Below are 15,204 nucleotides of genomic sequence, written 5' to 3'. Positions count from 1 at the left end.
GTACCATGTATTTGGTTGCAGTCCCTTAGAGCTGTTGCTTTTCCAGGTGGTAAGGCATTGCTCTATTACCTGCATACAAGTATATGTATGGCAAATTAATTTTAAAGGTCTGCCTCAGTTATGAAACATTTACTGTAAGTGACGAGCCCTTTGGACTTCTCTCTGACTGCAAATCTGGACGTTTTCTTGAATTCCTGATTTATTCTGGTTGCTTTTTTTAGGCAGACCCTGTCATGGTTTTAAATGATGACAACACCATTGTAATCACCTCTAACAGGCTTTCTGAAACAGGAGCTCCGTTGCTAGAGCAGGGAATGATAGTGGGACAGCTTGCTCTTGCGGATGCGCTCATTATTGGGAACTGCAACAACCAGGTAAAAGAAATTCTGGGGGCTTGGGTTTGTATCTCTGGAGTTCAGAATCTTTTCCCATGCGAAACCTCTTCTGATCATACAACAGAGTTTCCAAGAGGGGCAAACATGAGAATATTTTGATAGTGATGCGTGCAGTGACACCAAGAAGAAGAGGTTCTCAAAAAGAAGAGTTAAAAATTGGGTATTAGTTATTAAACCTGTGGTACTGACCTCCTATTGCTTATATTCATCAGATTAATTAAAGTAGGTACTATTGATTTTCACACACTGGATGTTTCTTAATAACATTCAAACACAAGAGGCCTCTGGCATGTGGCTAGAAAAAGCCTGACCTAGACTTTCACATGGCATACTCCAGCCTGTTGCAACAGGAAGCTGCTTTCAAAAGACGTTCAAGATCTTGCTTTTTAGATTATGATAGTGAAGTTGTACAGACTTCATGACCTCTCCCTGAGCTCTTTTTTCAGGTAAGCAAGGGAGTTGTATCTAAACTGCAGTTTGTGAATCATTCTCAGATTTTGTCTAAATTCACAGTACATAGTGGTTTCAGCACTTGATCTGGAAATACCCCAGAAAAGTCTGTAATTTGCAAAGTGAGGGGTCTGCACACAAGTGAACTGTCCTGGTAGACCAGTAATAGCCTTTGTCTTCTGTGAGTTCTTCTAAAAGTCATTCATGGGTCTTTAGAGAGTTAAAAATGACACTGACAGGTCCTCAAGAGACATAAATGGTCTGGTGTGCGGTTGAATCTCTTACCTGGGTAATTCCAAAGAAATGCTGTTTAATCTGTATCTGGCAGAATAAACTCTTTGATCTTTTGCAGGTCAAGTTCAGTGAATTAACAATTGATATGTTCCGAATGCTACAAGCACTTGAAAGGGAACCAATGAATTTAGCATCACAAATGAACAAACCTGGAATGCAGGTAAGTTCTATTTCAGTGATGAACCTGGTCACAGACCTGAATTGGCCTTTTTTTGTTTGCTTATTTATTTATTTAGTTTGTTTATTATAACGAATAGAAATATAGAGGGTTATGAAACTGCTTTGTAATGTATGGTTGTTGGGTTCTTTGTCTTGTTTGTTGTTTCTAACAGGAATCAACGGAGAAACCAGCCAGGCGGGAAAACCCCCATAAATACCTACTTTATAAACCAACTTTCAGCCAGCTGTATACATTTTTAGCAGCATCATTTAAGGTTTGTGAAATCAGTGAATTTATTTGTAATAGAACAATACCCAGAATGGTATGTGACGCTGAATAAAATGTGGCTGAGATAATCCTTTATACTTCAGGATAATGAAGCCTTCTTAAAATGTTCAATATGTTCTTCAGAGGGGTTGGAAATATTATAGATCTGTGTAATTTGTATAATAAAGACAAATCCATTGACTGCTGTGAAGGGAGAGGGAAAAAATCATTTTACAACAGAAACCCAGCTTGCTGTTACACAGCAGTTGTATCATAGCTACAATACAGCCACCTTCAAAGTGAAGCCTGAACAACAGCTCTGCAAGCAGCTTTAGTAGTGGCTATCCAGGATCCAACATGGTGCATGGCAGTACTATGGAAAGCCTTAAGTAGTGTGATGTAATGTAATAGTTGCAGTAATTTTATCTGAGTGTGTGTGTAGGTACGCACATTATATATAAAGACATTTATAGATACAGACATATATATGAAAAAATAAGTGTTTCCTATATATATCATATAGGAAATATTTATTGAGGTAAGAGATTTGGAAAACAGAAGAATCCTAAGAGTATTCTCCTACTTCATGTTGTGCCAAGCAATCCAAAATCAGGGAAGTATGCCAAGAAATTGATGCTCTTAAGCACTGTGTACCTGGTAGGTCTCAGTTCTGTATCCCATTCAAATTATATCTCTCTCCTGTACATGCTATGTTTTTATCTGACCATCTTCCTTTGTTACCCACTGCTCTCTTCCATGTAAATAATCTGTATATTTGTAGACTTTAGTACAGTTACTTCGGTTATTTAAATTCATTAAAGTTGCTGGGCTCATTATGCTTAATTATGACTGTACAAGTCAGCAACTTGGGATTTAGTAGTAAAAAGAGCACATGAATCCATATAAAGAAGCAAGTTTTAGTCTGTTTCAGGAAACAACTGTAAAGCAACAGCTGGTGAGGTGAAGGAAGTGCTTCCTCTTAATACTTAAGAGTTTGGGTGCCTGCTTGCTCAGCCTTTTGCAGAAATTAAAAGCATCTGTCTCCTCATGGAGGCAGCCCATTAGAAAGGTGGAAAGTAGATTTCTTTTACAGGTCTGTCCAGAAACCTGGATGTGTTGTGCTTGTTGTCCAGCTGAGAAGGGTCTGGGGAAGAGGCAGATGTTGCAGACTCTGGGGTGTTTGGAAACAAAGAACTTCCTTTAGGACCCTGAGTTGCTTGAGAGTTAGGGTCTGCATGGATTGTGGCAGCTTTTGCTTTCCGTATCTTGGAAAGCTGTCAGATCTGGCTAGGCAGCAAAAGTCTGTGTGAAAGCAGATGCTTTTTTTAGTGCTACTTGAGCCTCTGATATCAGCCTAGAGGCCACTGTGGAGAAAAAAAGTATGAATATATCATCAGTTCACATTTTTGTCTGTGCATTCACCTATTCGAAGGTGTGTGTGTGGCAGGGAAGGGACCAGTGTGAAGGGAAGCCAGAAGCAGGAGTAGCTCAATCTTAAATGACAGTGTATTTATGAAAGTGATAATCGAATATTAAAATAAACTTACACATTTCTTCCCTTGCCACTCTTCTCTGTCTCTGAATTTCAGGAGCTGCCTGCAAACAGTGTTCTGCTGATTTACTTGTCGGCCACGGGCGTGTTTCCATCAGGTCGTTCGGATAGTGAAGGTACAATAAAGGAATGCTCCCTGTCATGAACAGGGCTTGAATTCTCTTTATGTTCCAGGACAAGTGACCAAGAAAGATGTCACAAAGCTCCTTTTAAAAGACAAGTCAATTTTACTCTCCTGTCTACTTAGTAAGATAGTCTTTTTATTCCACAAACAATAGTTCCCTGTGTTTTAATTAGTGTGCATTAACCTGAAACCTTTTCAAAGGACATACCCAGTTTTTGATGCATCTGAAGTATTAAAAGCTTCACCAGTTTTGAAGACCACATGGCTTAGTTGATGCATCAGTGCAAAGTTAATAAAATGGCTGAATGGCACTGTGTTATTCTTTCCAATCTCCAGTACTGTAAGAACATATGGGCAGGAGATGGGTGGTAAAAGGGCTGAAGCATCTGCAGGGACTGTTCTATTTGCACGCTTCTTAACCTGACAATTCAAGCCCTTGTCATGATTTCTGACAATTCCCCTCACTTCATCCTCCTGTTCTTTGCAACCTAGCAGAATATTTGGATGCAGCTGCAAACTAAAAGCTGAAAACTGGTTGGCTGAACAAACGCAGTCGAAAGATCTATTTCTATAATTTAAGGAGGAAAAAAACCATCCTAAATATTGTACACACCTCATCTATTTGAGACTTGCATTCCTTTATAAGATGCATGCCTTGTCCATCCCAGTGCATGATTTATAGAGCTCTCAAAATGTTGAAAGACAAAAAAAATCCCTGTCAGCTCTGCATTGTGGCAGTGATTTTTTTTAAGTGCTTTCAACATTTTACTTTTCGCTGCAACTTGGTGCTAGGCTCTGACTAAACAGTGTTCTTTAAAGCCTGTGGTATGTCCCCTTCACTGCATGTTTTGTTTCAGCTTACTGCAGAGGCATCCAGGCTCTGTCATCTGAAGAGCTGCATACTCAGACTTCACTTTTCATTCAATGAATCCCATTACAACTGCATTCTTTTAATAAGGTAGTGTAGCCTGCACAGACCAAAAAAGTTCTACCTTATTAAAAGGGAGAGCAGCTGCAAGTTGCACCATTTACTGCCTGTAAGCCATTTGTGTTTGACAGATCACATTTGTAACATGCTGAATTAATGTATGTTCTGTTCCTGATTTTGTGTTCCCAAAGCTTCCCTTAAATGGAAAGGTGTCTTATGTATCCAAACCTGAAAATACTGCATTTGGTGGCCACACAAGGGTCAACCAACTCTGCAAATGTGTAACAGAAGGAAGAAATCCTAATGCTTTTTTTACTAATGTTAGTGGCACTTAATACCCATAGCAATGGCTGAAGTATTTTCTGGTATCTCTAGCACCTTTTCTTTCTTGATAGGATTTTATATTGTTTATAGCCATTACTTCCATCCTTGCTCTCCACCAGACAGTGGGTAGCTCAGTTGTGCAAACTTAGCAGAGCATTTCTTTAGCTTACCCCTGAAAGCTTATTCGTTCTCTGAGCTCTCTTACCCCTTTGCAGTGTTGTAACTGCAGATGGATAGTATTATATCTGTTCTGAGAGTCTGGGGGGGGGGGGGGGTGTTATTGACTTAGCCTCATTTTTTATGAGATTCTGAATTTAGAATATGCTAGCTCATACAGTAGTTTTGCAAAGGTATTGATTTTCCCATATGAAATGTGTAATGGGTTTTAATCTGTTTTGCTGTGTAGTGCAACAAGAACCAATATTTGGATCTTTTGTACTATGTTTATGGATAAATAGCTGATAAATAAATTAGAGGTCATGAAGTTGCATTGCGTGCTTCTATTTGGTAGCTGCTGAAACTACTAAAAATGTATAAAACTGAATCTGTAGTTAGTAAAATTTCCACGTTCCTTCATCTCCTCCTTACAACTGCAGTAGTTCTGATTCACTTAGTTTTCTGGGATTTGTGGTTGCTTCCTGCCTTTCATGTAATCATTAAATCCATAGCAGAGGTGAGTTGCCTGTGCTAATTTGAGCTTTCTTTTTCGCCATGTGTAGGTCCATATGATTTCGGTGGTGTTCTGACAAATAGCAACCGGGACATTATAAATGGGGATGCTATCCACAAGCGAAACCAATCTTACAAGGAGATGCACTGGTAAGTCTCATACGTGTGGCAACTGCAAATCAGAAGAGTTTGTCTTTAATAGAGAAAAAGCTTCAAACCCTCTTGGACTCAAATTCTTCGGTGTAAGACATCATAATGTAGATTAGCTTGAAGTTAAACAATTAGAAATTAATATCCAACTCTAAATGATGATTTAAGCACTCAAAAAGTATTACTGTGACAATCCAGACTCTTTATTCAAATTAGTGGTGCATGACTTCTCAAGAAGATAAAACATCTCTTATTGGGAAAGGACTAGTAAGAAGTCCAACAGCCCATACTAGAGAGAACACCAAAGTAGTTTTGCAGTTACTCTCTGAGGATATATCTGAGGACCTGGGGCCTGGGGAATTTGCTTGCTTTGTATCTGGACATGGGCAGCTGCGTGTCTAAGAACCTTGTGCAGTGTCACAGCTCTGCAGCAATTCTAGTGCTCTGTGAAGCATCACTTTCTTTTTCCAGTCTTCACCCTGGAGATCTCTACCCTTTCACAAGAAAGCCCCTGTTTATCATTGTGGACTCTTCAAACAGTGTCGCCTATAAGGTAAGGCTCTTGAAGGCAGGTACTGGTCTGACAGGATACAGTGTCAACCCCTAGTTAGCTTACACTTTTAACAGGCTATTTTTTTAAACAGTTTATATTCAGTCTTTCTTTTCTTTTGAGGTTGTGCATGCTAGTCAGGATCTGATCCTATGAATAGGAACAAGAAGGAGAAGCACATGAACAGCCGCTCATTGGAAAGTAATAAATCCTCCTGGAGGGAAAAAAGGTTCAAGATTTCCAAGGTCTCTGGTGGGAGGTTTATTTTTGTTATATACCAAAGACAAATCTTGGTGTGTGTGTGTGGGGGAGGGAGATAACTAATATGCTTTTCTTTTTTACAGTCATCCAACACTCAGTTGCTTTTAAGGAACAGAAAGGAGTCAAAGCATTGAGCCCAATCTTATAAAACTCAGGGTGTCAGTGTCTGAAAAGTATCTGAACCAAGGAAATAACAAGACTCAAATTAGCATCCAGTCTTACTGTAGAGTGGTGTATACTTGGACATTGAGCTTGCTTCTAGAGTGCTATGGACTTAGAGTAGAATTAGTCCATGCCAAATCACCTTTGGGAATCTGCAATTTGGGTAATACAGAAGCTGGCATTTTCAGTCTCAGTTGCCAGTTGAATCTGGATAACATTTCACCATTTATTTCATTTGTGAATGGGATGTTAAGAGTGTGCTGTATCTGGGGAAAGTGCCACTTCCTTCTGCCTTCCTTTTTATAGCTCCATTATGTGCAGTGAGAAAAGTGAACATTCACAGCTGAATTTCAGAGGAGGAATAGGGACGTCTAGTGGCCAGATGAACTTGGTCCTTGTTCAGTATCCAGAGTCTGTGTTATTTGTTTTAAAGGCATTTGTTAGCCAACGAGAGGTGCCAAATTTGTGATCAGAATGATTCAGAATAGTGCTATATTGAGCCAGGGAACTTTTACCTGACAGTCTTAAAAATGATCTGGCCTCTCTATAGGGTTTTTGGTTTGTTGTACTGTAATGCATGTCAAAGAGCTTTTAAAATACTACTGCACTTAAGTTCACCACACTAGATTTTGGTGCAGATCTGCTTTTTATTAAATTCATGTCCCTGCTTAAAGGGAGGCAGATACAATTGGAATGATTTACTTGTCTTTCTGAGAAAATAAGGATTTGGTAGGAATTTATTTTCCTTGTTCTGCAGTGAACTGACCATCAGGAGAATGTGAAGTACGTACAAAGTGAAGCACGCCAGTGCTCTAGCTGTTAAGCACACTGAGCAGCTGGTGTGAGAGGAATCCAAACCTGCCTGTATGGAAGGAGTATAGAAATGTGAATTCTGGATGTATTTCAGAACAGGATTATGGAAGTGGCTGCTAGGAGCTCTGACCCAGATCAGAATCATGTGGGCCCAACTGTGAAGAATCTAAAAAGAGAAGGAACAGGGGGGAAAAACCCAAGAGCATGGGCCCCTATTAAAAAGATCTATTCAGCATTTGAGAGCTCACATTCACCTTCACAATTTATTGCTGCTGAGCCCAGGCAGATGGATGTGTGGGGCTGGGTTTAGGTGTTTTGTTTTCAGCTGAAGGTAGATGGCAGAGCTCTCAATCTCGGTTTTCTAGTCCTCGTAAATTCCTGTCTGTCATCATTCTGTGCGTGCTTATGTGCTTGGTTCCTTGTTGCCAGAATATACCAATAGTGTTGTCTTGTGACTACCCTCTGGGTGTGTTGTGAGAGGCTTTGGGGACTCAAACAGTGGCACAAACAGAGGTTCTGTGCAACAGTGTGCGAAGGTGAAGTCATTGCATTTACCGACTTTTTTCCGCATGGCTGCTCTGATCTGTTCCAATAGGACAGTAACTATCCTGACATTTAAATGTCACCGCTAGCAGTACTGGCAGGAACAGCAACTGCTCACACATCCTTTTCCACAGCCCATTCCTGCTCTCCTGCATGCATTCTCATCCTCTCCCTCTCTCTGGAGGGCTTAAATGGTGACGAGTGAAAGCAAGTCCTGCCAGGAAGTAACTTGCCAGTTTGTCAAATCAGCGGCACTTGAACAGCTTCCTCCCCTATATATTTAGCTGAAAGTGGAAGATTACTGCAAATCCAGCATATCTACTTAAAGCCCTGATTTTTTTTTTTTAACACTTCCATTTAAATATAGATGGGATATGGCTGTGTTCTTGAAAGCTACCACTGTGTATGTGGGTGAAATAATATTTTTAAATCAGTATCTTCCTGTAGCTGTGGCTGTCTACAAGTGTGGTCAAAAGCAGAGTCTTTAAACATCTAAACCAAGACAAAAACTCTAGCCAGTAAGAATGCAAGGCCTTTGTCAGTGGTGAGGTGCACATACTCAGCTTAGTAAAGCTTGCATGTGAAGTGACTTCTTTCAGAGCTGATGGGTAGTTCTTTTTTTGGAAAGAGATGTACATGAAATGCATTTTAGAAAGCAGAATTGCTTCTGTTCTCTTGAATACTGAAGTAAACCAGAGTTGATTTGGAAACAGAAATGTGTTTTACCCTTTTTGGAGTTGTCCATGCCCTGACAGGTCCTTATCTAGAGCTCTTACCAGCATCTAGACTGCAGGGCTGGTTTTCCTGGTGCACCCTGTTGTCCTCTGCTCCAAGCCATGGCTGTCTTTGTTGCATGTGTGCCCACAGTGTTTTCTGTGGAAACCAGGAGCAGAGGAGGGGGTGATGAGTGAATCCTGGTGTTTGCTTGGGCTGTGGTAGGCAGTTGTGTGGGCAGGAGCTGACACAGGAACCTGGAAGCTTGAGAGCTTTATTCTCCAGGATCTATAACTTAAGATGTAGCGACTGGCATGAGCAGTTGTCTTCCAAAGAGAACGTTCTGTGTTAAACTGTGTAGTTTCTCCCCTTTGCAGGACTTGCTAGCTATGTTGACTTACCTCTGCAGACTCTAAAATGATCTCAGATACTGTCAGTGAGTAATACCTTTCCTGACATACATGAGTGATCCTTGGTTTTGCTTTATAGCTGTAGACAGGGTTTAATTGCATTGTCATTTTTACTGATGCAAAGTCTGCTTTGGTCTCTAACGGTGATAGAAGGCAGGATTACACACGTGCGTCTGCTCATGAATACTAAGCGTACATGTAACCTGCCTGTATTCAATGTATTCAGTTCAAGCTGGCACTGTCTGAAGTGGCTCCTGGGGTGTTTTGCTGTAGCAGAGTTTTACTAATTACAGGGCTGCCCTGCAGTTACTGTCTTCATGGTAATAGTCTTTTTTTTCTTCATTAGATAAAAACCTTAGTATCTAGCATTACAGATCTCCCTTGGGCCCTTAATGAAAAAGAAGAGGGTTTAGGACTAGTCAGCACTCTGTCAGATATAGGAAATGTTTTGATTAGAGTAGATTACTGTCTTTAGTAGTTAGCAGACTTGGTTTCAGTGAATGAATTTAATCTAATTTAATTGCAGTACACTGCCTGGATGGGAAAGTTCCATTTGAATTAAGGAGAAGCCAGAAGGAATAAAAAAGTTAGCTTTTTAATGACTCTACACAAGCAAATAGTTCTGGTGATGTACACCTTGCATTTACAACTTGCAAGTTTTAAGAACATGATCTGAGACGTGTGCTCGCTTATGTGCTCTGGATGCATGGTTTGCATGTGTGCTCTAGCAGGATGCGAACATGATCATTTACATTTGCTATGGCTTTGCAAGCCTTCAGTTTTAGGAAAGGCCTTTCAGTGAGAGACATACGACAGCTGATGAGGTTGTGTAAGTGAATGTCTTGTTTTCTTGGTGGTAATTACTACCAATCAGGATACCTACCAGACAGATACACAGTAGGACTGTATCAGGTCAATGTAGGTGAAACTGGACAATGGTGTCTTTGAGGGTTCTGGAGAAATTCTTGTGCAGTGTCTAAGGTGCTGGTGGAAGGTGCATGAAATGAGTACGGTGAAATGAGGGTTCAGTAGAGCAGATGTTAAGGTTATGACATACTTGCTTTAAAGGAAATTTATTATAAAACATTTCACCACTGGGCTCTTGTGTTTCATCAGACACAGTTCCTCCCTGCTAGAAAGAAAAGGGGAAAGAAATTACTGTGGATAGTTCAGTTGGTATTGAGGAAATATGCTAGATGTAGTTCGACCTGAAAGCCAGTGGCTTTCATTTCTACTGCAGAACATGATTTATTTTTCTTTCTTTTCCAAGTAATATTACTATGGAAAGCCATATTTCCATGAAATTAGTGTCTGCTGTCAGTGGCAGTGAAATGAGGGAACTGCAGTTCCTTCAAAATGTAATGGGTTATGTTCTTTCTGTGCTGTGATTTATGAGTAAATCAACTTAACCTTACTGCTGATACTGAGATGTGTGACGGGCATTAATGTCTTCACTGTCATTAATAGTCTGTGTTTGTACCCTTAACCTTCTTGAATATTCAGAAACAAAATGACCATCAATACTTCAAAATTCTTATCTGTTACAGAATTTCACAAACCTTTTTGGACAACCATTGGTGTGCTTGCTTTCTCCAACAGCGTACCCAAAAGCACTACAAGGTACGTGCAGTATTGTGTTTCATAACAATTTTCATCATATATCTATCCCAAACAAACATAACTTAGATCCTTCAGGAAAAGATAGCTTTTCATCACTATGTAATCACTAAATCAGATTAACGTTCCCTGAAGTAATATGATAAAGTTTAGCTACTGTTTATGGCAAATAATTCATCCTAACAATGATATTTCTACAGATGGTTTCAGCAAGGGCTGGGAGACAAAGCCTCCTCTACATGGAGACTTAGAAAATTGCCAGCCCAGTGCTGGGGTGATTATCATGGTTATTAGCACTTTGGGTAGCTCTGTTAGTCCCAGAAGGTGAGCAAAGTCAGTGGCGTTGTATGCCCTGAGAAGGTGCATTTATAGTAGGAACAGGCAATGAAACATTATATTCTTAAGTCTTTGTGACTACTATAAAACATAAATCATTCCAGACTTTCCAACTGAAATTTGCCATGTTAAGGTGGTTATCCATCACAAAGACCTAGCCTCTTTCAGCCAGCATCATGAGAGAACATGCAAGAAGTAGAAGCTTCTCATTTGTTTTGAAACGATTCCTGTTATTTAGCTGAAAATTAAGTAGAAAATAAGCACTCTAGTAATGAAATAACCCCAAACAAGCCAGCCCAAAACCAACATGCTGCGTAACCAAGTCCTGAAAAAGATACACCAAAACAAGTCAGTAATCCTTGCTGAGGTGGAGGTGGCCTTTCTGTTAGGGCACATGCTCTTGTGTACATTGCCTTTTTGACTTTCTGGTTGATTGAGGTGAAGCTTGGACCCCTGTGTAACATGTTGAAGTGCATGGAGTAAATGAGCTTTAGGATACTGTGATGCCCAACAAAAGGGCAAGTGTGTCAGCTGTGGAGGGTGTCTATAGGTTCAACTGCCTGTGTTTTTGAATGGAATAAGAATGCCCCATATCTAATAACTTCTCTCTAGGGTTTATAATCAGTATTTTCTATCAGTTGTTTCAATTATTGTGTTCAAGTTGTGTGCTCAAACTGAACACACAGGCCTCCCACAATTCACAAGAAAAAGCTCATTTCTCTTGGTGTGAACGCATCTCTCCAGTAAGCCTTTATTGCCAGTCACTGCATCATCTTGAGAGCAGATCTGCCACAAGAGGGGAGAAGGTGTAGCTAACACAAAGGCGTAGCTCCTCTGTTACAGCATTTAGTGGGTGAGCGACTTCATTCTGTGGCAGGGACAGCTTTTCTGTTTCATGTGCCAAATGTATCTCTTTGTCTGTTGATTTACTTTATTTCTTTTAGATCAGTCCCAGCGGGGCAGCCTCTTCACACTCTTTCTGAACAATCCTTTAATGGCATTCCTGTTTGTCTCTGGATTATCAAGCATGCGCAGAGGACTGTGGGAGAAGTGTCAAGATTACCTTAGGAAAATCAACAGAGATATTGCCCAGCTGCTGACCCACTCCCGATCCATAGGTACCTGCTGCTTAAGCACATGCTGGTTTTCCTTGCTCTGCTTTTCCAAGGGACAGAATAGGGAATAAGGGGAATGCATGTGAATTTGTAGTGGTTTCCCCTAAGTCTCTCTCTTTTTTTTTATTTTTCTTTTTTGAATTTATTTTTTTAAGCATTTTGAAGCTGATTTTTTTTTTTCTTTGTCTTCTCTACAGATCAGTCCTTTCTTCAGTTTTTTGGAGATGAATTTCTTCGCCTGCTTCTAACAAGATTTATCTTCTGTTCGGCTACTATGAGGATGCACAAAATTTTCCGGGTATGCAGGGATATCTGTCCCTTTGAGAACAACAATCCAGTGCATGTAGAACTGCACTGCCTCAGGATGGAAGGGTCTTAGGGCTAAGCATATCACTGTGACATCAGAAGGATAACTGTTGCCCACATGCCTATGAATCTGTGCTTTTGTATCTCTTTAAAAGCCTATGACTTGCTGAAGTCTTACTCTTCTACAGAAGTAGCAGGCTCACTCTAATTCATTTATGTCACTCTGAACAGCTTTATGTGCTAGAAAAGTGCCTCTCAATAATTCAAGATTATTATTTCTACACAACTAAAAATGTGTAGAACAGGAATATAAGAGGAAGTGGAGTGGAATGTTATTGCTTGAATGTTTTCTAGTGTGAATGGATTTAGAAAGGTCTTTGAAGTGTAAATAAATAAGCTAAACAGGAAGATGGTATTTCCCCTCCGTGTTGGTTAATGCTGTGCCAACAGTGAAGACTGCTTCTGGATCTACACTATTTTATATATGAGTGTTGGCACATAAACTGCCTACTCCATTTTAAACAGTACAGAAAAGAAATGGAAGTTGAAGCACAGAAAGGTACAGTATTCATCTTGTCTAACTGCAGACATCTAGTAGCTTTCCAAACCTAAGGTTGCTACCTGGACTTTGATACAGGGAAAAGAAGCAGGTCTTCTGATAGTGGAGATAGATTTGCCCCCAGTGTCTTAGATATTTGGTTTAGGATGAGATGAATCTCCCACTGGAGATTCATTTAGATGTCTATAATCTCAAGAAATAAACTCCAGTCTAGGAGGTAAGTATATGTGAAGTCATTTTGTCTTTTGTGGTGTTTTCTTCCTTGCAAGGCTTCTGTGAACATATTATTAACCATCTTAGAGGAATAGTCATTTGAATTGCCACTATGACATCTCTGAGTCAATGGAAAGGAAAAACTGAGAATGCTGGAGTCTTTTCTCTTTATCTGGCATGCTAAACATGGCTTGAATGTCTGATTCTCTTTGTTTTCACTGTCATCTAGCAGGAGACTCGAAACTATCCAGAATCTTACCCTCAGCTGCCAAGAGATGAAACGGTGGAGAACCCTCACCTCCAAAAGCACATTTTGGAGCTGGCTTCCATACTGGATGTTAGGAATGTTTTCCTGGAAAACACCCTCGATGACTATTAAAAGAAACTGTCTTACTGCAAAGGGGTTTCCCTGGCCACAGATTTTGAATGGTGCGGTTTTATAATGTGAAAATCATAAAAAGGAAGTACTTGATTTTATTTTTCAATTTAGGACCATTATTTTAAGGAGTAATAATAGACAGCTGTTAGTTTTAGCTGTTCCATTCTGTATGGGGTCAATTTTATAAGCAGAAGTTTTCATGTCTTTTAAATGTTAAACTAAAGAATCAGTAGAGGTTTATTTCTGGTCTTGTGGCTGTCAACCACATTTCCAACAGCTGATCCTAAGCATAGAAGTATTATTGGTTACCTTTAGGCCACATTTGTGGAAATCCTTTATTTTTATACAATTTTAAGAAATTGGGAAGAAAAAAATCAATAGAAAACCAATATTTTATCCCCAAAGAGTCTGGATTTGAAATGGTAAAGATGGAACCACACAGTGCAGACCAACAATAGCAATAAAATGAGTCCTTCATAACAAATATATTTTTTCAGTCTTAGGCAAGTGAGTAGACAAAACTGTGGACAATTAAATTGCATTTGGAGCAGTGTTGTAAAGATACATAATGCTCCCTATAAATTTGACACAGCAATTTTATATATGAACTTTGTACTGCTGACCAAGAACACAATTTCCACTCCACTTCACTGACAGGTGGTTAGCAGATTAACAGATTACTACCCAAGAAAGCTAACCCTCATTTCTCACTGTATATGGGTCATCTTGCTATTTGTATTGCTGCCAGAGTTTTCCAAGCGGAGGGGCCATTCTTCATTTTGAGGTGTTAGATAGAAATTCTTACATTTCCAGCAGGTGTATCCCTCCTTTCAGTATATGGATGGAATGTGTGGCTCCCCCAGTGTTACCAGCACCTCATAGGAGCTGAAGGAATGTCCCATACAGTGCAAACATGAGCCCTTCCTATTGCTTGTTTACCTGACCCATTTGTGTTGGATCCCTGTGCCACAGGAGAGATGCTGATGCTCCTCTTGCAGGTTAAACAAAGTGGGTGCTGCCTTAAAGCCCTATTAATGTTTTGCATGCCCGCCCTTGCATCTCAGTCCTGTCTCTGAACCAGACGGAGGGGCTGTAATGATGAGTGGCAGCACTCCCTAAGCCTGTGATGCTCAGTTTGGGTATGCTCTGTACAGTGGCTGGAGAAGGCTGTTTTGACTGATAGGAAAGTGCTTGCTGACATTTGCACTGTGCTGCCTGCCTTGCAGAGCTAGAGGACCTCTTGCAACTCCTGACAGTGAAGGTGTGAGCAAGGAGAAGGAAAGGGAAATATTTTAAACTATTAAATGAAAAAGTCTGTTGTCACTGTTCCGTGGGCTGCTAGAAGAGAAGTGAAAGGGCAAGTCTGATCAGTGCTTTTCTGTTGAACCCCAGCCATGCCTCTCTTTTTAGGTGGAAAAGTGCAGAATTTGTTGGTAGGCCTGTTTGCAATGCCATAGCACAAGGTACAATCTAGTCAGCCGGAATAGTGAAGGGCACTGGTGGACCCCATTCAGCTGAGGAAAGCACAGTGTGGAACAGCAAGAATTGCTGGAGTGTAGCTGGGGAGTTTGCATGAAGGATCTTTGTAGCTGGGCTGAAGCTTTTGTCATCCATTCTTTAATTTCCCAAATGTAAAATATCCTGTGAATGCTCGTGTTCGTTCTAAGCACTCTCGAAGCTGGTATATTGAGCCCCCACCACTTGGTGCTGCTCTTCTTTGGACTATGGCAGGACTTCATTACCTGGGATGTGGAGTTTATTTTGAAGAGTGTATGTTTGTGTGTGTGCATGTGTGTTCTAGGCGTTTGTGTGTATATGTACAATACTCATACATTTACTGGCTGGTGTAAATTGTAAATATGTATATATGTATAGGTACTTGTATATGTATTAAAAAGAATGAAACACTGCAA

General features: G+C 40.2%; 1 protein-coding gene across 6 annotated transcripts in view; it reads left to right on the top strand.

The window, feature by feature from the left end:
- The window catches only part of SCAI (suppressor of cancer cell invasion), a 38,379-nt gene extending 23,175 nt beyond the window's left edge, over window positions 1–15,204 (top strand). For 5 of the 6 annotated variants that reach the window (XM_057408969.1, XM_057408970.1, XM_057408971.1 and 2 more), the window contains 10 exons: window positions 222–374; window positions 1,198–1,299; window positions 1,472–1,573; window positions 3,156–3,234; window positions 5,214–5,313; window positions 5,785–5,866; window positions 10,314–10,386; window positions 11,664–11,837; window positions 12,032–12,132; window positions 13,142–15,204. In XM_057408969.1, coding sequence (XP_057264952.1) covers window positions 222–374; window positions 1,198–1,299; window positions 1,472–1,573; window positions 3,156–3,234; window positions 5,214–5,313; window positions 5,785–5,866; window positions 10,314–10,386; window positions 11,664–11,837; window positions 12,032–12,132; window positions 13,142–13,291 — 1,116 coding nt within the window. In that variant the 3' untranslated portion in view covers window positions 13,292–15,204. The remainder of the gene's footprint in view (window positions 1–221; window positions 375–1,197; window positions 1,300–1,471; window positions 1,574–3,155; window positions 3,235–5,213; window positions 5,314–5,784; window positions 5,867–10,313; window positions 10,387–11,663; window positions 11,838–12,031; window positions 12,133–13,141) is intronic. The other variant, XM_057408968.1, reaches the window with a different exon arrangement.

Source organism: Pezoporus wallicus, unplaced genomic scaffold (genome assembly GCF_028554395.1).
Source record: "Pezoporus wallicus isolate ANWC-B61680 ecotype Strahan unplaced genomic scaffold, APGP_CSIRO_Pwel_v1 contig_8341, whole genome shotgun sequence".
NCBI classification, from domain to species: Eukaryota; Metazoa; Chordata; class Aves; order Psittaciformes; family Psittacidae; genus Pezoporus; species Pezoporus wallicus.
Note: the sequence above shows the minus strand (reverse complement) of the source record. Positions and strands in the feature narration are given on the sequence as shown.